The sequence below is a fragment of the Silurus meridionalis genome, chromosome 8, assembly GCF_014805685.1.
Source record: "Silurus meridionalis isolate SWU-2019-XX chromosome 8, ASM1480568v1, whole genome shotgun sequence".
Lineage (NCBI taxonomy): Eukaryota > Metazoa > Chordata > Actinopteri > Siluriformes > Siluridae > Silurus > Silurus meridionalis.
In genome coordinates, this window is record NC_060891.1 from 9,470,676 (window position 1) to 9,496,829 (window position 26,154).

At 42.7% G+C, this 26,154-nt stretch overlaps 2 protein-coding genes across 2 annotated transcripts in view; one reads left to right on the plus strand and one right to left on the minus strand.

The window, feature by feature from the left end:
* The window catches only part of LOC124389743, a 379,509-nt gene that overhangs the window by 323,909 nt on the left and 29,446 nt on the right, over positions 1-26,154 (minus strand). The window lies entirely within an intron of this gene.
* LOC124390069 (serine/threonine-protein kinase pim-3-like) lies at positions 6,943-9,035 on the plus strand. Its single transcript, XM_046855763.1, has 7 exons — positions 6,943-7,168; positions 7,289-7,363; positions 7,574-7,624; positions 7,816-8,188; positions 8,278-8,454; positions 8,605-8,700; positions 8,965-9,035. Exons 2-7 carry the CDS (start codon positions 7,295-7,297, stop codon positions 9,033-9,035), a joined length of 837 nt encoding a protein of 278 aa, XP_046711719.1. The 5' UTR covers positions 6,943-7,168; positions 7,289-7,294.

Sequence of the window (26,154 nt, forward strand, 5' to 3'; positions counted from 1 at the left end):
TCTCTGACAGCGGCCGAGGAAGGCGTGGCAGGGTGCATCTCTGACAGCGGCCGAGGGGGGCGTGGCAGGGGAATCCCTGACAGCTACTGAGGGGGGCGTGGCAGGGGAATCCCTGGACAAAACCCACCAACGCCAGGCGGGCCGGGGCACTCTGAGGAAGGCCTCCCCAACCGACCCGGGACAAAGGAGGCCCTGTGAGCATCGCAGCAGAGCAGGGGAGGATCGGAAGGGGCCCAGGGCACAGCAGCCTTCTTGGCCAGGATCAAGAACGGGCCAGCGACCCTTGAAAAGACCGGAAGCTGAGCCAAGCCCTTGGCGGAGACCAGGGGCCGAGCGACGTCCACGGCGGAGACCAGGGGCCGAGCGACGTACACGGCGGAGACCAGGGGCCGAGCGACGCCCACGGCGGAGACCAGGGGCCGAGCGACGCCCACGGCGGAGACCAGGGGCCGAGCGACGCCCTCGACGGAGACAGGAGGCCGAGCGACGCCCTCGACGGAGACAGGAGGCCGAGCGACGCCCTCGACGGAGACAGGAGGCCGAGCGACGCCCTCGACGGAGACAGGAGGCGGAGAGACAACCTCCCTGGAGACCTGGAGCGGAGAGACGTCCTCCACGGAGACCAGGAACACAGAGGCACCCTCGGCAGGACGTTGAACCGCAACGACACCCTCGTAGGGCCTCTGGAGAGCCTTGACGTTGATCCGAACGACACCGGAGGGCCGCTGAGCGCTCTGGCGTTGACCCGAACGACCTCGGAGGGCCTCTGGAGAGCTCGGACGTTGAACCGAACGACACCGGAGGGCCTCTGGAGAGCTCTGCCGGCGTTAGGGGGACCTGGAGGTCCCACGTTGCTCTGCGGGGACCCTGGAGGCCCGACGCCGCCCTGCGGGGAACCTGGAGGCCCGACGTTGCCCTGCGGGGAACCTGGAGGCCCGACGTCGCCCTGCGGGAAACCTGGAGGCCCGACTTCGACCTGAAGAGGACCTGGAGGCCCGATGTCGACCTGAAGGGGACCTGGGGCGAGCCGTCGCCCTGAGGAGGACCTGGGGGCGAGCCGTCGCCCTGAGGAGGACCTGGGGACGAGCCTTCGCCCTGAGGAGGACCTGGGGGCGAGCCTTCGCCCTGAGGAGAACTTGGGGGCGAGCCTTCGCCCTGAGGAGAACTTGGGGGCGAGCCTTCGCCTGAGGAGAACTTGGGGCGAGCCGCCTGAGGAGAACTTGGGAGCGAGCCTTCGCCTTCTGTGGAGCCCGGGGGCGAGCCGTCGTCTTCTTTGCGGCCAAGCGGCTGTAAGACGACCCCTTCGCGGCCAGGCGGCGGTACGACGACCCCTTCGCGGCCTGAGCTCTCTGTGGGACTCTGGACCGGGAGCGAGCTCTCTGTGGGACTCTGGACCGGAGCGAGCTCTCTGTGGGACTCTGGACCGAGCGAGCTCTGTGGGACTCTGGACCGAGCGAGCTCTCTGTGGGACTCTGAGGCTGAGCGGCACCTCGGCGGAACCCTGAGGCTGAGCGGCACCTCGGCGGAACTCTGTGGCGGCCCGGCGCCTCGTGACGACTCTGAGGCGGCCCGCGCCTCGTGACGACTCTGTGGCGGCCCGCGCCTCGTGACGACTCTGTGGCGGCCCGGCGCTCGTGGCGACTCTGTGGCGGCCCGGCGCTCGTGACGACTCTGTGGCGCCCGGCTCTCGCCAGGGGTCTGTGGCGGCCCGCGCCACGTGACGGGTCTGTGGCGGCCCGGCTCTCTCGTGACGGGTCTGTGGCGCCTCGGCTCTCGTGGAAACACTGTGGCGAGGCGCGCTGTGGAGACACTGTGGCGTGAGGCGCGCTCCTGGAGACACTGTGGCGAGGCGCGCTCGTGGAGACACTGTGGCGTAGAGGCGCGCTCGTGAAGACACTGTGGCGTAGAGGCGCGCTCGTGACGGGTCTGTGGCAGCTTGGCTCTTTCATGACGGGTCTGTGGCGGCTCGGCTCTCTCGTGACGGGTCTGTGGGGGCTCGGCACTCTCGTGACGGGTCTGTGACGTAGAGGCGCGCTCCTGGAGACACTGTGGCGGAGAGGCACGCCCACGGGAACCTCGAAACAGGGCAGCACGCTTGTAGATGTTCTGTGGCGGCACGGACAGCTCATGGGAATGCTGGGATGCCAGGGCGCGCTCGCAGACGCTCGGAGATGGTGCAGAGCGTCCACGAGAACCCCGGAACACAGCAGCGCGCTTGTACTGACCCAGGGGCAGGGCCATGTGTCCGTGGAAACCCAGGAACTGAGCCTCGCGTTCTTGGATGCCCAGGGATGGAACCGAGCACCAGTGAGAATCCTGGAACGGAGCTGCGCGCTCTGAAGCACCGTGGAACGAAGCCGAGCACCTCGGAGAATCCTGGAACGGAGCCCCGCGCTCTGAAGAACCACGTAATGAAGCCGAGCACCTCGGAGAATCCTGGAACGGAGCCGCGCGCTCTGAAGAACCACGGAACGAAGCTCCTTCCTCCTCAAAGGGACTGTCATGGAGATCCGCCACCTCCATCCCACACATCCCAAGAAGAAGCTCGCAAAATTCGGCGAGTGAGCCGAAATTGCCCCCATTGGCGCTCCATATCCTGCTGGTTTTAGAGAGAGCATCACCAGACAGGAGAGAGACGCAGAAGGCGATCTTGGCTCTTTCGGAGGAAAACTGGGAAGAATTTTCCTCCACATACTCGCCGATGTTCCTCAGAAACCCGCCCAATTCTTCTCCTTTCCGGAGAAGCGAGCCGGAAATCCCTCGCTCGCGAAGGCGTGGCGGCCGCGCTTTCATGCTCCGCTTGTGGCTTTGAGCCGCGAGAAGCAGCTTGAATTCCCGGCGAAAATCTGAGGCGGGTTCGCTGCCGCCCATCGCGCCGAAATCGCTGGAGGGCGATTCCGCCGGTTTTGGTCGGTTCTTCTGTCAGGCTGACGAACAGGACGCGAAGCGGAAGCAAGTCAATCATAGTCGATTTATTTCAAACAAAACAGTTCAACAGCAAAACACTCACTGCTGCCGGGCGAGAAAACAAACAAAGAATGTCCGCCGAGACGAGCAATCCAAACCAAAACCTGAGTCCGAAACGAAAGTAAACGGCAGCGGCTAAGAGTAATCCATGGGAAAACGGAACCAGCGGGAATGCTGGCGGTCGAGCAGCCACGGGTATCACCAGCATGACAATACAAGAACCGACAGCCTGTGACTCGAGAACGTGAGTCTATATAGTCTGAATCCTAACGAGTCACAGCTGTCGGTGATCGGGCAGGCACGGGATAATGAGGCACCGTGAGAGCTACTGAGGGGGGCGTGGCAGGGTGCATCTCTGACAGCGGCCGAGGAAGGCGTGGCAGGGTGCATCTCTGACAGCGGCCGAGGGGGCGTGGCAGGGGAATCCCTGACAGCTACTGAGGGGGGCGTGGCAGGGGAATCCCTGACAGGTTTAAACCCACACGTATATTAGGAGACCAGAATCCTCCTTAAACCATGGAAAAGGTCTGAATATTTTTTTTAATGGTCTGAAAATATGTAAATACTTGTTTTAATTGTGAATCTTACTTCACTTTATTTAAATGCAGGGTCTGAGGCCAAGTACAGCAGATGCCAAATGGTCCAGATGCCTCAATTAGAGAGTTTTTTCCAAAGAGAAAAAGGTACACACACCCTACACAGCCACAGAGTCAGTGTGTGTGAGGCAGATTCTCCAGCAGAACAAGAAGGAGAGGAGATGCAGAGAAGAGATAACATCAAGGTAGATACATTCCTCTACATGTTGATGTACACACATGAAGCTTCTCGGTTCATCATTATTCTGTTACACAAAAAGGAGTCATGCTTGAGATCAAACTGCAAGATAACGGACAGCAGGCTGAAGGACACAAAGAACCATCACAAATGGATGAACAATTTTACTCACAATGATGCTATATAAACAGATAAACAACCCAATCTTATATTAGTGTTTTTTATGTTGACCTAAAGAAAAAGTAGATTTATAATCACACACCATTTGGAATTCACCTCAATATGTTTGGCACTTTTCTTAATGTATTACAAAAACAAATAATTGAATGCAGATGTAGAAGATGCCTGTCCGTGTTTTTTTTTTTCTTGTATGCACATATTCCTATCCATCCATCCATCCATCCATTCTCTCCTCCTCTCTTCGAATCTGCCTGCTTCGTCCTGGCTTGCCTTTGGATGGTGTTCTCTTTGACTGGAGGCCATTCTGTGCAGCTGGGGATGGTTTCACAAAAACAGCCTGGAGATCCATGAAATGACGGAGTAACACGGGAGCTTTGAGGACAGATTTGGACTGTGTTTAATGTCAGAAGTCTGCTATTTTAAATGTATTATTAGTGCAGTTGCAGCTAAGTGTAGAGCTACTACTAGATGAAAAGGATTAGGGGTAATTTAGGGCTTTTGTGTGTGTTTTTAGAAGAATCCAGACTCTGGTGAAGACTTTGAGGTCTGCGCTGATGATCATTAAATTGACTGAAGATCACGTTAAAGTTCTTAGTGATTTTGATAAGGAACATAATCAGGATGGCACACACTTTGTTCAGATTGAGTTTACATCATAAATATATACGTTAATATTTTTTACAAAAAGAGTTCAATAAACATTAACCCTAATCATATCACTATCTATTTAGTTTTACCCACAGAGAAGGTTTTCACCTGAATAATCTGTTTATGCAGATTCTCCAAAAAATTTTCACTTTAAAGTTCAATTCAGTTTGTTTAAAAAAAAGAAAAAGTATTCTCAGATACAGGGCCGGCGCTGGCTATAGGGAGAGCAGGCAATCGCAGAGGGTCGAGGGCTTAGATGAGAGGCCTCCATGACAGTAACAAACCTATACACTAGTTCACCAAATAAAGATGTGCAGCATACAACTAGACTCTATGTCCACTGGATATAAATAACTGTCACTCACCTGAAGTGGAACTGGTTAATATCACCTTTTAAATGTGGGTTATTTAAGATGGATCTTCACTTCCACTGTTGATTTGGTTAAATAGTGCATCATCATCTTCTATTGGCTTTTCCCATTAGGGGTCCCCACAGCGGATCATCTGTCTCCATAGCCTTCTGTCCTCTACATCTGCCTCTTCCAACCCAAATACCTGCATGTCCTACTTCACCACATCCATAAACCGCCTCCTTGGCCTTCCTCTTTTCCTCCTTCTTGGTGGCTCCATCCTCAGCATTCTTCTACTGATATACCCCATGTCCCTCCTCTGAACATGTCCAAACCATATCAATCTCGCCTCCCTCACCTTGTCTCCAAAACGTCCTACCTGCGCTGGCCCTCTAATAAACTTGTTTCTAATCCTGTCCATCCTCGTCAATGAAAACCTCAACATCTTCAGCTCTGCTACCTCCAGCTCCACCTCCTGTCTTGTACTCAATGCCACTGTCTCTAAACCATACAACATTGCAGGTCTCACCACAGCCCTATAAACTTTTCCTTTCACTCTCACAGATACTCTTCTATCACAAGAAATAAATAGTTATATAGTGCATATTTAGTGTTTTTGCAAATGCAATTATATTCATATCCAGCTAAATGAAAATGACATTTTCTGCTTCAATTTTACTGTAGAGAGTCAACAAAAATGTTCCCAAATAGTGGGTCAGTGTGTCACCATAAACAAATTACTGAACGTGTTATCATCAAACAAAAATATCAAAATAAATGATTAATTATCAGTGTAGCTAGCTAATGACATTACTAACAGTATTTAAATAATTTGCAAAGGAATAGGAAGAAATATCTTTTTTCTTTATTTTATTGTTGACCTTAGTTAGAGGTTAATGAACATTTAAGTAAATTTATAAAAGTACTAATAACAGGATTTGTATATATATAAAGGTTAGACTTTATATTTAGTTCAAATCTTTTTTATTTATTCTGAAAGGTGGAAGGAAGGAAGTCAGAGGGCCTTCAATATAGATTTTGCCCATTAAATATCTAGAACAGGTGTTGTGTCCAATTGTGTCTAGTTCCGACCCCCCGGCTGAAGTTCGCGTGCACGCGGACAGTACCGTCGTGTTTCCTGTAGATGGCACTTTAAACACGGAAAGTTCGGTCAAATGCTTCACTGATCCTCACAGCAAACGTTAAATTTGACGAAACCTGCTATATTTACCTGTAGATGGCAGTATAAACTCAATAATTATTTGCTTTTAAAAGCCACCCGCTTTGATTCTAACCCCCTATTTCTACACGAAGTTATCAGTCTTTTAAAGCGTCCCGCACAATAATGTAATGCAAATACAAAGTTTAATACATTAAACATTTACATTTTTATATTACATTCAATATTATTTTCATGCATTAAACATTAAATATGTGCAAACGTTATATAGATGATATGGACAGTGTTGTGTAGTGAACATTGAATCCTGAAACACTGAAAAGAAAAAAAAACTGCCGTTGTCATAGAGACCTGTACACAAACATCATGTCTCGGAATTTAGATATTCATTTGTTGCCTGTTTGAAGGAGAAGAAGGAAGAAGAAAACAAGAAGAATTAAAAACGTATCTTTTCACTACATTTAGTTTCATTACACTGACTTTTTTTCACTTCTGGCAGTGATGGATTTCACATCAGCTAACGGCAAGTTGTCTATTTGTAACTTTTAGATTCTTGTTGTAAATGTAAATCTTCTTTTTCTTCTTTCGGCTGCTCCCATTAGTGGTCACTACAGCGGATTATCCGTCTCCATACTACTCTGTTTCTTTAAATGTACTGTGTAGTAGGAATGTTATTCAATGTTAGAAATATCACTTTTACACAAATAGAAATGGAGGGTGGTTTCTGACTCGTGAGGTTTTTGTATTAAGTGACAAAAGTGGAAGACTTCCAATGTGGATAAAAAATGTACGATACCCTGTCATATCAGTAATTTATGGACTATTTTTTAACCAGGACAACACTTTAATGAAAAACAGTACAAGCCACTAAAGAGAAAAATGACACATGAAGCTCATGAACAACCTGAGCTCCAGACCAAAAAGAAGCTGAGGAGACCAGAAACAGAGGAGAAGGTGGTGAAGACTGCAAAGAGAGAGCAGGTAGATGGTCCTCTTGAAGTGACCGCGCTCCAGCCCGAGGAGACAGCCGAAAAAGGAGGATCAGAGAACAACAAGACAGAAAAGAGAGGTATGAGAAAGAAAACAGGATCCTACCCTGCTATAACATTCTGGACTCATTACAGCAGTTACCTGACGAAGTATCTCTGAAAATGAGTTTCACTGGTTATTTGTATCTTTTGTTTAACAGACATTAATGATCACTACATCCTGGGAGAGCTGCTTGGGTATGGAAGCTTTGGTTCTAATATCAGATGGTAAAAAGGTGAATATCAGCACAAATACATTTAACTGGCAATGAATGAAAAAAAAATAGGTTCGATGCTTTGTTATATTCATTCATGGAAATCAAGTCGTATGTTTATATCCAAGTAATATAGACAGACATTTGTTATCTCATTGGTGAGTTACTCTTGGTAACTGAAATGAAGTTCTATAAGAACAATGACTTCAACTTCATTTTCTCTTTTTGCAGGTGGCCCTGAAAATCATGCACAAAATAAATAATCATCAAAACATCACCATTGTAAGTGAACTTAATTTCTTTTTGTACTTTTTCTTTTTGTGAACGTGACAAGTCTAGAGGTTTATGATTTAAATCATCATTGGATGGCTGTTATGGTTTTATTTATTTCACATTTTGATCAGCTTCATTCAGAATCCAGTACTACTGAACCCAATCCAGTACTACTGTATTCATTTCCACTCTGTTTTTAGGCCGGTGACGCACGCAGCCTGCCTGTTGAGGTGGCATTATTAGAACTCGTGTGCAAGCCGCCTCATTGTCCATTCGTAATACAGCTGCTAGAATGGTTTGAGACACCTGATGCCATCATCTTGGTCCTGGAGCGGCCCGACCCCTGTGTTGACCTTTTCGACTTTTTGACGAATAACATAATGACTGAAACTGAAATTATATTTATCGTGCAGCAAATTGTTCTTGCTGCATGTCACTGCCGTAATCGAGGTGTGTTTCATCAAGACATCAAAGCTGAAAATGTTCTCTTGAACCCTCTGACTCTTCAAGTCAAGCTGATTGATTTCGGCTTAGGCGTCCTACATAAGGACACCACATACACTGAACATGCTGGTAATTACACCTCTAAGATGAACAGATTTGGTGCTGCATCATCAGATCTTGTAATCTTACTGATGATATTCTTTCTGTCTTTCACACAGGCACTGACATTTACATCCCACCTGAATGTTATGTTGATAAAGAATACGAGGCGGAACCTTTCACCGTCTGGGGTCTGGGCGTGCTCTCATACATATTATTGTGTAGAATGCAGCCCTTTGATGGAGAAAAAGAAATTGTTGAAGGCCACCTGTTCATCCCTGATGAGTTGTCCAAAGGTGTGAAGATTATTTGCATTTAATCCTGTACAAAAATCTAAAAAAAACTATACTGTGAAATAGGTTTAACTATAATAATTATCATATGAATTAGATGTTCTGGTTACCAAATGGACGTTTTAAACAATATACATTACTGCACACACACAGCTTCCCAAGATTTCATTGGGTGGTGCCTGCAAAGAGACCCTAATAGCCGACCAACCCTCAATCAGATCCTCGGACCTCACTGGTTCAGGAGGCAAGGTCAGTAAGGACAAATAGTAAAGACCTAAATTAAGTGAAGTCAGTTAGTGTAAAATAAAGATGTCCAGTTTATGTGATCGGTATTACATTGGTACCTAGGCTTTGCAATAATAGAGATGGCTTTGCTAACAATATTATATGCAAAAGAAATAATGTAAAATAATTACATAAAAAATAGTTAAAGAAAAATATCTAGTATTTATTGCAGTTGAAGGTCATATTTATTATGTTTTATTTAATATATATCTGTATTTTGTTTTACAGGAAAGGTCCAATGGGCTCTCTTTGGGCAGAACGAATCTTCTCAACATCTCCTCAGTACCACCTGTGTGTAAAATAAAAAATAAATATGTGCTTTTCTTATTAAAAAGAGTTGTACTGTAGAGTTGACTGATTGTACTCTTAGCTCATAACCTATTTACAAACTACCAGGATGTGTTCTTTTGATAAAGGTGTCTGCCAATGGCAGAAATGTACATTTTTGTTTCTAAAACAAAACAAACAAACAAAAACAATTAATCAATAATTATGAAGCAACTTCATGCAGCTCGATGTTTGCTAGAAGCGTGTCAATTCACAGTAAAAAAGATCTTCTGCCACTGCATGCCACATGATGATCTCCTCTAGAACGTCCGAGCACACAAACACAGAGAATCGGACCCATTGCAAAGAACAATGGTAAACAGATGGGTGTTTTGCTGAGTCTGCTAATGTAGCAGTCTGACCAGCAAACAGTACAGGTGCAGTGAGGGGGAAGCTACGTGTAATCTCGTGACATCACATGCTAAAGCACTTAGTCAAAATATCATGAGACACAAATCAGTTTTTGCAAGCACCCTTCACATTGCACCGAAACAGGGAAACCAATTTGGATTTCACGTCCAACGTCTGAACCTCTTGGCCATCGCAGCAGCAGATCTCTGTCCCATTTAGATTATATTAGATTATATCGTCACCTAAATACTGCACTTCCCAAATAGTTCTGAAGGAATGCTCTTGAATGTCCTACATAACATCTGATCTTAACCGAGTGACAAAAAAAGAAATAAATTCACCCTATTAGCTGATTAGTGATAATTTGGAGCAGATCATTCTTAAAACTAGGCACTGACTTCAAAGAAAAGAGATTGTGCTGCTGGAATTGCATTTTGTAAAAGACACACAGGAACAGAAATTCAAAGTTGTGCATGTAGTGGATATTGTTTGCTTTCTGTTAGATTTTTATCATGCCCAAACGTGACTGAGCAGACAAAGGAATGTGTGTGAAACAGTGTGAAAACCATCTTAACACTAACAATGGCCACTTTAAATCATTTATGATTTAGCATCACAAACCAAAACATGGGATGTTCATCCGGGGAACAGAACCGGTGACACAAACTGCAAATGAAAAGATAAAGACAAACAAAAACATACAGAGTCCATTTCATTCTTTCCCTACATACATATAGTCCTTCATCATCACCACTCCAATCGAGGCCTTTATGGCCTGTCTTACCATCGTCATCAAACATGGCAACATACAAAGTATAATTCCAACAATCAATAAAAGAATCATTCCTAAAACAAAATAGTGTTCAACACTTGTAAACAAACTCTTAATCTTCTCAAAAAAACTTTGTTCAGCAGTTGTTTCACGTTCTCCAAGACATCATGAGACATTTATTTCTCAGTGCTTGTTCAGTATGTCTATTAGCATCATTATCGGGTATATAGGTACAACAGGTAGAACCTACAACAGCACATACTCCACCTTGCATAGCAGTGAGTTGATCTAAAACCAAGCGATTTTAAAGGGCAGTTAATCTCAAACCTCGAAGTTCCACTCTAATTCCTTGCATCATAGCTGTGGTGGCGTTCATGAAAGAGATTAACTCATACCGGGTTACCTCAACTTCTATCAGATTAACTACACCAACAGATGGAAAAAGAGATTCAAAAAACTTTTCTGCACTTTTCCAAAGGCGATGTTCCTTAGGGACTGGATTATCTCTAGATATTGAACTAAATGTTGATCTTTCTTCTAAGCTTCTTTTAGGCCTTCTACCACTTGTAATAGGCCTTACAATTAAGGCAGCATCTTGTAGCTGAATCAGTGCACACACCCCAGACCAGTCGCTTGGGAGAGCTGTATACACCGTATGTCCGCATATCCAATACCAATCTTTAACAACCAGTGTTCCCTGTGAACCTGGTATGCGCTCAAACGTACAGTTACTCTGGCAGTTAGCCAATATCCTGGAAAAGGTTATATGTCCTGCCAGAGCCTGGCTTTCTTTTTGTTGGACAGATATACATACACGGCAGTCCCTATTAGAATAATTAAGGGGTCGAGTCTCTGTAGTATTACAGTAAACTGACGGAATGATTCCTAAAATTTTACTTCCTCTACTTCGGGAAACACAAGAAAGATGCTTAGGTATTTGAAGTACAATGCCTAAACTAACAGGTGGCACAGAATTAAAACTAAGAGTTAAATTTATCTGGCTATAGTTTATTGAACATGTAATACAGAGACTAGTGGAATTAGAAGCACCTTGGAGCACTTTACATGGACACTGCCAGACATAGTCAGGACTGCTCATTGAAGACACACACTTCGACTCATCAGTGGAACTAGGTCCGATAGCAACAACTGGAAGCTCATGTGTGCTGTGAGGGATAAGTGTACATACATAACAATCTCCCCTTCCACCCATAGATTTAGCAGTGTGATTAGCTAGTCTCCACCACATGTTGGTTGCATATGCATGAGGTGGATCCGGATGCTCTAGCCAAGTCTCTTCTCCTTGCAGATGTGGGGCTCCTTGAATAAAGTATTCAAAGGGGTTAAACAACATTAGGAGTGTAATTACAACTATGCACATATTGTTATAGAATTTAGACCTAGAGCAGGTATCAGACCTAGAGCAGGTATCAGCTAAACAAAACAGTTAAGTGAGTCAGATCTTCACCCCGGAGGTGGCCCCCTTTCTACTATAAAGAAAGGATCTTTCCGTGGGCTCTCAACTGTTTCAGCCCTGAATACTCACTTAGGTAGGCTTCTTAGGCCAACAGACCAATTAGTGCACAGATTAAGTGGGTGCTGTTTTGATCCTGCTTGCATGTATCCACTGTGGCTGATAATCAGTCAGAACTCCAGTTCTGGTTACAGCTAGAACAGTCGCTGGACCCAGATACTTCGGCTCACCGACCTTGGTAGGCTTCAGACTTCGTATCAGGACCTGCTGATTAGGCACAAAAGGGTGTGTTGGCTTATCTGTGGGCAAAGGAAGAGTTAGTGAGACATCAGCACTGATAGAATTCAATTTCTCAACCAGGGCAGAAACGTAGTCGTCCACCATCACTTCCAGGTTACCTAAGGAAGAAATGCCAGTGCGTCCCCTGACCCATGGGGTCGGGAAAGGCCAGCCCATTAGAATTTCAAAAGGTGACAGTTAGGTAGTTGAAGATGGGGTCATTCTCATTTCTGTGAGCACTGCCGGGAGAACAACAGTCCAATTTCGGCCTGTTTCAATGCATAACGGATAAGTAACACGATGCTCTCGCTAGGGACACAGGACGCTAACTGATGTGACTAGCTGTGTGGATAGAGCAAAAACAACCAACTTGCCTGCGATTTTTTGGTGAGCGACGTTCGTATCCCGATATATTGTTCGTAACCAGGGCAAAATTTTATGAACTGCGATTCGTAACCTGAATTATACGTAGCAAGTCGGGCATTAGAACGAGGTTCCACTGTACTTGATGTCCTCCTCAGTAGGCTGACTCTGAAGTATTTTTAGGTCAATGTCTGGTATATTGGAGATATGTGACATCATCGAGATCTCAGGATTTGTATGTACTGTGTCCAAATCTACTGGTTGTTTTGCTGCTTCCTTAGCTACTTTATCCACTAACGTATTTCCCTGAATTTCCTCTGAATCACCTATGGCATGTCCTTTAACCTTCACTATGGCCACTTTGGCAGGGAGTTGAACAGCTTTTAAAAGGTCACCTATGATATTAAAATGTGCTATGGGCTTTCCATCAGTCTCTTTGCTTCCATGTTTTGGCAAAATCATGCACAACACCATAAGCATACTTAGAATCAGTGTATATAGTCACTACATTACCTTCAGACAACTGACATGCTCTTGTGAGTGCGACCAACTCTGCAGCTTGTGCTGATGTGTATGGTAATGATTTAGCTTCAACTACTACATCAGGTAATCTTACAAACGCATATCCACATAAATACACACCATCAGAAGGTTTTGAACATTACCCATCTACATATAGACAATCCCCCTCTTCCAGGGCTGTATCTAAAAGATCGGGCCTACAAGAAGTCTCTTGTTCAATGTGTTTAAGGCAATCATGTGTGTCGTCAAAGCCATCTAAGTCAATATCGTCTAGCAGATCATGCAGAGCTACTACAGCAAATGCGGCTGAGAAGAAGGCTTAATAGTTAAGTTTTCCGTTGCCAAGAGCGTGGTCTCATAACCAGATCTACGTTGTGCTGTCATATGTTGTGTGTTGAGGTTGTGTAAAATAGCTGTTACGTGATGTGAGGTGTACAGTATCAAAGGATGTGACAGCACCGTTTTCTCAGCATCCCGGACCATCAGAGCCGCAGCAGCCACTGCACGCAAGCACGAGGGCAACCCTTGTGCTATGTTGTCTAAAGATTTGGAAAGATACGCAACAGGGCGATATCTGTCACCGTGTTCCTGGGCTAGGATCCCCGCAGCCGTACCACCACGTTCGTGCACATATAGGTGAAAAGGCTTAGCATAATTCGAAAGACCTAGAGCTGGAGCAGACTGTATAGCCTTCTTGAGGGCAGCAAAACTGTCAGTCATTTCATGAGTCCACAGAATGAGATGTGATGGCTTTGTGATCAATAGCACTCATAAAACTTTATCATGCTGTGCGCAGTCAGGGATCCATGCTCGGCAGTAGTTCACCAGTCCCAAGAAGCTCTGCACAGTCTGAGGTCTTGAAAACCTAGTCACAAGCTGCACTCGGTCCTGCGATATCTTACGTTGGCCTTCTGAAATCACATGGCCCAGATATGAGACCTTTCTCTTCACCCACTGTGGTTTCTGGTGTGAAGCTTTAAATCCAGCCTGAGCCAGGACATTGCAGACAATCACTGATGCTTTGTGGCAGTCCTGCTCAGTCAGTCCTGTGACAAGGATGTCATCTGCGTATTGAAGAATGCAGGTTGTTTCTGGAAGGTGTATATCAGCCAAAGTTCTGTGCACTACAGCGGAGAATACGGCTGGCGAGTCAACAAAACCCAGAGGAAGACGGGTCCAGGTGAATTGACGTCCCCTATAGGTAAATGCGAAAAGCGGCTGCGTTTCTGAGGCCAAAAGGGACACTGAAAAAAGCAGAACAAAGATCAATCACAGTAAAAAATCTGTGAGTCGCTGGTATAGAGTTAACAATGGTAGCTACATCGGGCACCAAAGGAGCTAACGGAATAACTAATTTATTAATCTCACGTAAATCTTGTGTTAGCCTCCAGCATTTTTTATCTGCCTTCAAGACGGGATTAATCGGTGTGTTATACGGTGAATTTGTCTCGATCAAAACACCTTGTGACAATAAATTGTCAATAACTGGAGCAATGCCAACATTCTTCTCTTTCGACAATGGATATTGTTTAACAAAAATCGGATGGTGTGTTTTCATGAGTGCATGATACGGTTTTACCTGGATTAAACCTGCCTCATCTTTGTGAGAGGCCCATCATTTAGGGTTAACTTCACCTAAATTCGGTTCATCAGGCAGGACCTCTGTACTATCTTGGAAAAAATCTTCCGGATGTGGCTGTGGCTCGGTTGAGAGCATGAGGACAGAAGGAAAAGACAGTGAGACATTGCTTTCAAAAATCTCCATTCCCATTTTATGCATCATATCTCTTCCTAAAAGATTTAAAGGCGAGTTTGGAATTATTGTAAAGCTATGATAAAAATTAGTACCAGTCGGTGTCACCACAGGCAAAAGGTGAGTTACAGGACATGAAATTGGAAATCTATCTATTCCCTAAAAGATGAACTTCCCCTTTTTCCTAGGACCTCCTCCTTGAGTTTTGTGCTGAGGCTGGAATGCACCACTTCCTGTTGCAGTGCAGAGCATAACGGGTTAACTTAACCTGGAGCATAGTAGAAACCTCTAGCAGCATCTAAATCTCTAGGAAAAATTATCTAGATGTAATACAATTTCACTCCATAATGCCAAATTATCTAAATAAGGATTAGTCCAGTAACCGGCACTATTCCTATACATAAAATCTTTGGGATTTTCTTCCGGCAATGGGCGAGAAACGTTATGACCCATCTCCTTAACACAGAACAAAGAACAGACACACAACACTTAATACACAGACAATACACACAACACTAGGCACCAGGGGGATCGCAGTCATCAAACAAAAAAAGTAATCCAATATCTCCAATTGAATCACAATTTTTGTAAGTTAGGAGAAAAAAATAGACTATAAAGCCAAAACAAGATTGAAGTCTTTTAAAAATTTTAAAGTTTTTTCAAGATGTCTGTTTTTCTTTAGTTCCTTTTCACTTTTCTCTCACTTCTTTTATTTTTTTTATTTATTTTTTTTTAACAATTAATTTTTCATTTATCTATTTTTTTCGGGCATATAAATTATCGTGGATTCTTTTGGATACTTCAGACAATATCGCCTATATTAGACAGACCGTAAAAAACGTCTTCTAATCTTGCATCTTACATCTAAGGTGAGGAAACCAATGTCGCGACGAAATCATCCCACCAAAGGAAATTATCATTAATTAAACAATTAATGCATAACCAAGACACGAACACATATGCAGCCCCTATTGGCTGGCATACGGGACAATCCCCGCAAACAAGGAAGTATCTTAAAAAACTTACCTTGATGCGTGATTTCCCTTTTTGGATATTGCTGAAAGTATCTCGCTTCTGACACCAAAACTGTTAGATTTTTATCATGCCCAAACGAAACTTAATTCTTGGAGAGGTTTTCCATACGATCTGCGATGCCCGTAGGCCTTTCTGAATTCAGGGAAGAATCACACCGCACACAGCAAATGCTTCCTATTCTGTTTATCGCAGGTAGCAGAGCGTATTTATACACATACAGAGAAAAGAAACCTGACCTAGTTGTTTCCTGTTTAGACAAGAGGATATACTAGCTGGCGATGTGTGAGTCCAGATAAGACTCCCTGTTTACCTTACAGACTAACATCGTAAATATTCTATAGACACTGAGCAGACAAAGGAATGTGTGTGAAACAGTGTGAAAACCATCTTAACACTAACACTTTCCAATGTCCAACTTTTGCAATGTCCAACCCTTCAGCCTTCAGCGCAGCGCCAGCGCGACTGATATCCCATTGTTCGAGGTGTTAATGTTTAACAATAGATTTAATAAAAAGGTTTAATAGATTTAATAAAAGTGTAACCATGGTTAACTATAAATCATTCTAAAGGTCTGAGCCTCAAGCATTGATTTTAGATCACTGTTTTTCAATGGAAAACATATAACGAATGTATTTGCTGAATCTGTGTAAGCAGTACACACAAACAACATGCATACAAAAATGCAGTACTTACACAATTATTGTAATAACGAGTCACAAATGCATCCACTGCTGATAATCCCAGTTTATTAGGAAAGATAAGGCTCCACTGAACAACATGCTGTAAAGCATTTTTGCTCCAACCAAACAATAGTGTTGTAATTTAGACGGTTATTCTTTTGTTACGTCACAGTACTTCGCAGGCTGTATTGTTTGTATATGTTTCTGAATCACTTTCGCATAAAAAACACCATCATGGTGGTAAAAAAAAACTAAATACGGCTGGTAGAATATAGTGTTACAAAACAAATGAGACAACCTATTCTATTCTATATATATATATATATATATATATATATATATATATATATATATATATATATATATATATATATATACAGTGGAACCCGGTTATGTCGATGTCCAAGGGGGTCGCCAAAAAGCATAAAGGTAACCGATGATCGAGATAAACGAAAATCAAAATGGCGGCAATATATTAACTTGCTTGAAATTTCTTTATGTACATGCTGTGCGTTAATAAATGAGAATGTGCATGCACGTGTTTTTAAAGGGTTTTTTTACACAACAGCGTTGCCGCGATTTGTTTGATGAAGGCATGCTATAAAAATACATACAGTACATGTTTATCTGTCAGAATCCACCTGCCACGCCCTTCGGCCCCTTCAGCGTGTCAGGTGCCGGCCGCTTTCTGAAGCTCCGCTCAATCGCGCACATATGGTGCTCGTTTATCATTATCACCAGCTCCTATTTAAACTTCCACACTCTCACCGTCCGTTATTGTTGGTATATGTTGGTTCACGGCGGTCGTTGTTATCGCGTATCCCGGTACGTGCCTTCCCACCGGCACTCTCTCAACGGCTGCGCTTTTCTTCTCAAAGCGCACCGCGGATTCCCCTAACCCCCAACCCCCGATCCTGCCGGTGTTCATTCTTCATACGTTCTCCCGTGTGCTGTTCAGCACCTCGCTTCTACTTCCGCCTCCCGTTCATCGCATAACATTTAACAACAAAAGGCATATGTGCACTAACTAACAGCAGAGATTCACCAGTATACAATACAACACCAGCTGTAAGGCTTGATTTTTCCGACACTTCCGCGAGTTCTTCTTCTGCATCGAGATAACCGAACTTAAATGGCAAATTTTTCCCCCCTTGTACTCGAGATATTAGGGTTCGGCGACATAAAAAAGTCGACATAACCGATAAAAAATGCTTACAAAAAGCGAGGATTTGGCGGTTCCACTTCAAAAATGTCGACTTAATAGGGTTGTCGAGGTAACCGAGGGCGAGATAAGTGGGTTCCACTGTATATATATTTACTTTTTTTTTTACAAACCGCCACACATGAGGCATCACTCATCGTCCCCTAAAGCCTTCTGTGACTTTTTCGACATCTCTGGGACATTTGAAACATGTTTAGGCTTTTTAGCTAAAAAATACTGACTACATTTACATACTAGTAACACAAACACAAGACTTGATCACTACTAAATAAGCTACTGTATGTTACTGTACTATAAACACACTTACACTCTCTAAACAATAAAACATTATTAATATGACAGATAATGGCTTTGAACCCTCTGGAGTCTGAGGGTGTTTTTGGCCCCTTGAGAGATTTTGACATGCTCTTACATTTGGTTCTTTTTAGTTGCTTTTAAAATATATTATTGACAAAAGACTTATCACACTGTATTCAGCACAAACTGGGCTACCATAATATGTAAAGAACTTATATGTGTGCATTTGTATTTTTGACAAAATAAGGTTTATGCATGGTTTTTGAAAAAGCAAAAAAAAAACTCACTGAAATAAGGCCACAAAACCTATAGTAAACATGTTTCCCAAGACTTTTTGAGAACAGATCTTTTAATGTAGGTTTTTTTTTTTTATCATGTAAAATCATCCTGCCTGCTCATTCACATTAAACAATACTTTGATTTAAAATTTAAAAGACACGTTTTACTTTGAAAGGCCATATGCGAAGAGGCGTCGACATGCTGTGACTGACAGCTTCGTAGACAATGGGTCGCATAATGAGCTGTCAATTACATAATGAGCTGTGGATCACTGAGCCAGGATCACAGTGAGAAGTACAGTACTACAACAAGGAATGCGTTTCCTTTGTGGTTTATTTAAAATACACATTAGCAAGGACAGCATTAAAAAGGGAATTGTGTAACAATAAAACAATACAGTACAGTATGTATAAATAATAAAGAGTGCAACAAAAACTAACACAATACATTACAGTAGGGTTCTGCAAATCCTAGCCTGTAGGGCTACAATACTATGCATTAAATAATAATAGTGTATCCATTTGAGGAATCGGCAAAAACAAACAACTTGAACCCCCACTTAGTTGGCTTGGCTTTCATGTACTGTGTCCTCCCAGTGTTAGCTTTGCATGCTACCATCCTCTCATCCACAGCTAAATGTCTTCTAGGATGATAAATTGCTTTGCATGTCTTACGGATTGTGTCCATAAGCGGTTTTACTCTAAACAGACGGTCATGTTCAGATGTGCGCCTTTTTTTGTCATTTTCTTTGTCTGCATCTGGGTGACTCATGTGTACATTCCACGAAATTGTCCTGTATCTGTCCCTTGACATAATTGTTGCTGGAAAGGGAACTGTGAAAATCCTGCTCTGTCGCCAGTAGTCTTTGATGGAGGGCAACTTTACCATTGCCATGTAAAATAAGAGCCTAATGTAGCGATACATCTCACTCACGGTTACATCTCTCCATTTATATTTGCGTCCCTTGGCTATTGATTGGGCAGCTAGAGCATTTGTGTTATGGCACAGAGTTGACACAACACTCTCAGAAAAAAACATTTTATATAGACTACATGGAGAATGGCGAAGAGTCAGAAGACCTCAGTTGAGGTCCAGGTTCATGTGCGGGCAGGAATCGCAGAGTCTGTGGAACTGTGTCATTATCTGTCTGATCCTTCCATGACATGGTGGACTGTGTGTGCTGCCTTTGCCCTTTTTGGAGCAGGTGCTTGATCACATCTGTTTATGAAACACACACACACACACACACACACACACACACACACACACACACACTTAACTAATTGTGTCATTGATAAAGTTGTTTGCATATGTCATACAATGCAATAATGATTCAAACTAAATATAATTTAAGAAAATATAAAATATGTACTTACTCAGGATGATTCTCGGTCGAACTCAAAATAGAGCGACACCTGCGTGGCCTGGTGTGAGTTTCCAGTGAAGGCAGGGGTGATGCAGCCACATTCCTAAAAATAATCAAACAATATATTTTTCAGTATTTTTGATGAATACACTTGAACAATATATATTTGTTAGCATGCACTGTACATATAGCATTTACACCTCAGCATTCCGGAACATCTCTGCTAGCTAACACTACATAACAGCCTTTCAGGATGATCAGTGTCACTAACCAAAACTGAACTGAGGCTAAAATATAACTTTATATAACGTCAACAATATTTAGGGCATACAATTACAAACAGTTTATGTTACAAATGAGCAGATATTGGCGAATTTTTGTTGTAACATTAAAAGGCAATGCTGACAAAAGCTAGGCAGAGATGTCTACAAACAATATGAGTTTTATATGATCAGAATGTAAGACTAAATAACTTACTCATCGTAGCAACTTGCTGGAAAGTCCTCGCTCTTCAAAATGCAAACACCCCTCCTCGGAATTGCAATCTTCTTCGGATGAAAAGGTAAATTCTCTGGCATTGTTTATGCCACTGTCTGGGGGCGTGTGTGTGTGTGACTCAACGTTCACCGACTTATTCTAAAACTACACACTTTAAGCTGTCTAAAGATATATTTTTTATTTCCGTGTGTCGGCTATTGGTTGAGTTTCAGCGCTTTTTGATGACGTGTTTCTAAACGAAGATCACGCATGTGATTGCATGTGTATTTAAAATCTTGGAGTCATTTAGAGGTCATTTTCAAGAACTCCTCCTTACATAAGAGTTAATAAATGGAGGTTATAAAAAGAGCAGAATGCACAGTTAGAGCTCTACCTCAGTATTTCAATTACTGCACTTGTGATTGCTTGTGACCTTTAAGTTATGATCATATTATTGTAAATATTGTTTCATTGATCTGGTTTTAAAGAAAAGATGTATTTTATGCCAGGAGCCTCCTGGAGACCCCTACAGAGCCATCACCAGCACACTGAAGGTTTTTCCGAAAGACAAAAGTCTGACATTCCAGAAGAGCAGTTGGTATGGTGATGATCTCTGTCCTGCTGCCTGGGACTACGTATTCAGCCTGGACCTTCTCTGTGCACAACTGGGCTGGATTTGGACCATCTCCCATGTTATACGGTACTGAATGTGAAACTGCTTCAATGTGTTTAATTCTCATCTTTCTAGTTTTTTAAACATTTAATAGATTTAAACCGGCAAATGTGAGACTCATATGAGACAGCGTGTGTCCCAAACACTGCAAACTTTCCATTCTTGTTGCATAAACTTACAATTGATGGTATTCTATTACTGCCACAAAAACACATGTCCAATTTTTTATTTATCAGAAAAAGTGTTTGGCTCATTTTGAATACTTGGCTGAAACAAACACAAACAAAGAAAACAAAGTTCAGAAATGTCTCTGAAGCAGCAATTTTCAGGCTACTTGGTAAGTTTCCTGTAAATCCTGTTTTAGAACATTATTAGAACATTATTAGAACATTATTTCACTCATGTTCTTTGTCAATCTCAAACAGGGCGACTTGGCCAACAAGGCCTTAGGGAGAACGTGGTAGCATCAGTTGAGGATCTAACAAAAAGCGTAGCTGAGTTCGGGGGACAAAAGGTATCACTAAAGGATCAAATAAATGAGTCCTTTATCTATCTTTATTATCTGATTTTTAGTTCTCTATCAACAGGAAAGTGCTTCAGCAAGTCCTAATTATATGATGGATTTTGTGTGCAGATTTGCCGTGGGAGGTGCAGCTCGCAGTGGTTTATGCCACTCATGATCTGGCACCCAGCAACCCCAAAGTCGCTCTAAACGCTTTGGAGACGTGGAAAAAAGACCTCACAGAGCCTGTTCCTCCAGCCGTCACCAAGTGCCTAAAGCAGATCAGCTTTCTCTGTTCGCACATAAAGACCAAAAAATTTATTACATTAAATAATTAATAATAGATTACATTTTTTATATTTTTGCACATAGATAAATAAAATACATAATAGATCTGCACAGTGTTATTGATTGTCTCTTTACAGTGGTGGGTTGTGCATTTCACACCCAATCATCTGCCTTCAGTCCCAATCATCCTCTTAATAACATCAATATGATGCCGCAGCTGTAAAAACCATCATTATTATACAGCATATAACAGATATAACAACATTATATGCAGTATAACAGAGCGCATACAGATTATTGTGTATTTTCCTTACATTACAGTTTTCCTGGTGTTTTGAAATTAAGTCAAATTGTGTGTTTTTGTACAGATTCTACAAAGAAAATGCAAAAGTGTAAATGGCTCATAAAAACCTTAACAACTGTTTTGTACTGTTTGGGTTGATAAAGGGTTAATGTCCTTTATACTATAAAAACTGTCGAAATTGACGTGTTAGTAACACGTTAACCCAAATTAATTTTAACAGCACTATTTTTATTAATGCATAATTAATGCAGTGCGTATTTCTCAATTTTTTATAAAAGATGTAAATAAATAATAATGAATAAAAATACGCAAAGATAAAAACACAACACAACACACATTTATTCACGACATCTTTTCTTTTACTCAGAAATAAAAAAAATACAAAAAACCTTTTAATCATTATACATTTGTTTTACTGGTGTGCCAATTAAGACCCTCCGTGTGGAAACAGCAAAACATCTGTTTGGTGTCCCGATAATTTATGTTCAGTGGATCCTTGCATTGTCAGTAACATGCTTTTTGAATGCTTTGAAGGAGAAGCAAAAATTTTTATTAAAATTTAACTTGCAGTACGAGAGATAACTTGCATTGTGAACGTCATGCAAACAACACGAAGACGACTCATGCTCAACTACTCAACTTTCCTTTTCACAGCATAAAACAATAGGAGCTCAGGTCAGGTTGTCCTTATTCGGTGTGTTTCCCTCGTACAGGCAGCATTCGCGTGAACATACCGTTCACTATAGTTGTCATGCTGTGAATGAACGGAGGCGGAAGCCGGAGTACAGTTTGCATTGGTTTTAATAGAGTAGAGGCAGAGCAATAAACATACACAACTGGCAGAAGTGTCAGAGGGTAATATCTGTGGTACGCTCATGAGGAGCGAGGTCCACAAGGTCCAGGGAAGAAGAAGAAGGATCAAGGGGTAATCCGAGGTGCGCTATGGGGTAGTGTAGTGAAGAATTGCAGGTAGAGTCCAACCGGAGGTGAAACATATGGTTATTAATAACGGACGGTGAGTGAGAGTGAGTGAGGGGTTTATATAGCTGCCTGGAATGAGTGTCAGGTGTGGATGGTTAGTATGAAGGTGAGGAGCTCTGTGCGGGTGGGGCACACAGGAGGAGAATCAGGAGTCTCCCTGACAATAGTAGTATGCTATATGTTTACTAAGCAGTAGTATTACTTTAAAACAGTTACAAAAATATGTTGTCTTCGTGCTCTATGTTAAGTTTGGTTTCACTATTAAATAAACATATATTTGCATAAAGCATCTATATTTGTCTATGCCCATGCTAATTAGTTATTAAAAAACTTGATTAATTTAAGGTACATTTGAAACAGATAACAATGTGTGATTATTTTGAGATTAATAACGAGTTAACTCATGACGATTACACAATTAATTATGATAAAAAATTATTTTTATAAGTTGACATATATATATACAGTGAGGAAAATAAGTACAGTTGAACCTGCTTATCTCGCCCTCGGTTACCTCAACAACCCTATTAAGTCGACATTTTTAAAGTGGAACCGCCAAATTCTCGCTTTTTCTAAGCATTTTTTATCGGTTATGTCGACCGAAAAATTTGCCATTTAACGTCGGTTATCTCGGGGAATCCGCGATGCGCTTTGGGAAGAAAAGCGCAGCCGTTGAGAGAGTGCCGGTGGGAGGACACGTACCGGGATACGCATGCGCGATAACAACAACCGCCGTGAACCAACATATACCAACAATAATGGACAGTGAGAGTGTGGAAGTTTAAATAGGAGCTGGTGATGATGCTAAACGAGCACCATATGTGCGCGATTGAAGCCGAGAGCGGCCGAGAAAGCACCTGACACGCTGAAGGGGGCCGAAGGGGGCGTGGCAGGTGGATTCATGACAGAAAAACATGCACTGTATGTATTTTTATAGCATGCCTTAATCAAACAAATCGCGGCAATGCTGTTGTGTAAAAAACCCTTTAAAAACACGTGCATGCACATTCTCATTTATTAACGCACATCATGTACATAAAGAAATTTCAAGCACGTTAATATATTGCCGCCATTTTGATTTTCGTTTATCTCGATCATCGGTTACCTCGATGCTTTTTGCCGGCCCCCTAGGAAATCGACATAACCGGGTTCCACTGTTTTTGAACACCCTGCTATTTTGCAAGTTCTCCCTAATCTGCTAGTCTTCCTTTAAAATGTCCACCTCCACTAGATTTATTATCCTAAATTAGATGCACGTGTTTGAGGTCGTTAGCTGCATAAAGACACCTGTCCCCCCAATACAATCAATAAAAATCCAACTACTAACATGGCCAAGACCAAAGAGCTGTCCAAAGACACTGGAGACAAAATTGTACACCTCCACAAGGCTGGAAAGGGCTACGGGGAAATTGCCAAGCAGCTTGGTGAAAAAAGGTCCACTGTTGGAGCAACCATTAGAAAATGGAAGAAGCTAAACATGACTGTCAATCTCCCTCGAACTGGGGCTCCATGCAAGATCTCACCTCATGGGGTCTCAATGATCCTAAGGAAGGTGAGAAATCAGCCCAGAACTACACAGGAGAAGCTGGTCAATGACCTGAAAAGAGCTGGGACCACCGTTTCCAAGGTTACTGTTGGTAATACACTAAGACGTCATGGTTTGAAATCATGCATGGCATGGAAGGTTCCCCTGCTTAAACCAGCACATGTCCAGGCACGTCTTAAGTTTGCCAATGACCATTTGGATGATCCAGAGGAGTCATGGGAGAAAGTCATGTGGTCAGATGAGACCAAAATAGAACTTTTGGGTCATAATTCGACTAAACGTGTTTGGAGGAAGAAGAATGATGAGTACCATCCCAAGAACACCATCCCTACTGTGAAGCATGGGGGTGGTAGCATCATGCTTTCGGGGTGTTTTTCTGCACATGGGACAGGGCGACTGCACTGTATTAAGGAGAGGATGACCGGGGCCATGTATTGCGAGATTTTGGGGAACAACCTCCTTCCCTCAGTTAGAGCATTGAAGATGGGTCAAGGCTGGGTCTTCCAACATGACAATGACCCGAAGCACACAGCCAGGATAACCAAGGAGTGGCTCTGTAAGAAGCATATCAAGGTTCTGGCATGACCTAGCCAGTCTCCAGACCTAAAGCCAATAGAGAATCTTTGGAGGGAACTCAAACTCCATGTTTCTTAGCGACAGGCCAGAAACCTGACTGATCTATAGAAGATCTGTGTGGAGGAGTAGGCCAAAATCCCTCATGCAGTGTGTGCAAACCTGGTGAAAAACTAAAGTAAATGTCTTACCTCTGTAATTGCAAACAAAGGCTACTGTACCAAATATTAACATTGACTTTCTTAGGTGTTCAAATACTTATTTGCAGCTGAATCATACAAATAAATAATTAAAAAATCATACATTGTGATTTTTTTTAGATTATGTCTCTCACAGTGGACATGCACCTACGATGACAATTTCAGACCTCCATGATTTCTAAGTGGGAGAACTTGCAAAATAGCAGGGTGTTCCAATACTTATTTTCCTCACTGTAATATATATATATATATATATATATATATATATATATATATATATATATATACAGTGGGGCAAAAAAAGTATTCAGTCAGCCACCAATTGTGCAAGTTCTCCCACTTAAAAAGATGAGAGAGGCCTGTAATTTTCATCATAGGTACACTTCAACTATGAGAGACAAAATGAGAAAAAGAAATCCTAAAAATCACATTCTTTGATTTTTAAAGAATTTATTTGCAAATTATTAAGTATTTGGTCACCTACAAAAAAGCAAGATTTCTGGCTCTTACAGACCTGTAACTTTTTCTTTAAGAGGCTTCCCTGTCCTCCACTTGTTACCTGTATTAATGGCACCTGTTTGAACTTGTTATCAGTATAAAAGACACTTGTCCACAACCTTAAACAGTCAGACTTTAAGCTCCACTATGACCAAGACCAAAGAGCTGTCAAAGGACACCAGAAAAAAATTGTAGACCTGCACCAGGCTGGGAAGACTGAATCTGCAATAGGTAAGCAGCTTGGTGTGAAGAAATCCACTGTGGGAGCAATTATTAGAAAATGGAAGACATACAAGACCACTGATAATCTCCCTCGATCTGGGGCTCCACGCAATATCTCACCCCATGGGGTCAAAATGATCACAAGAACGGTGAGCAAAAATCCCAGAACCACACGGGGGGACCTACTAAATGACCTGCAGAGAGCTGGGACCAAGATAACAAAGGCTACCATCATTAACACACTATGCTGTCAGGGACTCAAATCCTGCAGTGCCAGACGTGTCCCCCTGCTTAAGCCAGTACATGTTTGGGCCCGTCTGAAGTTTGCTAGAAAGACATTTGGATGATCCAGAAGAGGATTAGGAGAATGTCATATGGTCAGATGAAACCAAAATAGAACTTTTTGGTAAAAACTTAACTTGTGTTTGGAGGAG

Excerpts from the sequence above, each read along its gene's own strand:
- LOC124390069 (XM_046855763.1), top strand. The coding sequence starts at position 7,295 with ATGATCACTACATCCTGGGAGAGCTGCTTGGGTATGGAAGCTTTGGTT. Across the intron at positions 7,364-7,573 it reads TAATATCAGATGGTAAAAAG|GTGGCCCTGAAAATCATGCA; the intron begins GTGAATATCAGC and ends CTCTTTTTGCAG. Across the intron at positions 8,455-8,604 it reads CCCTGATGAGTTGTCCAAAG|CTTCCCAAGATTTCATTGGG; the intron begins GTGTGAAGATTA and ends GCACACACACAG.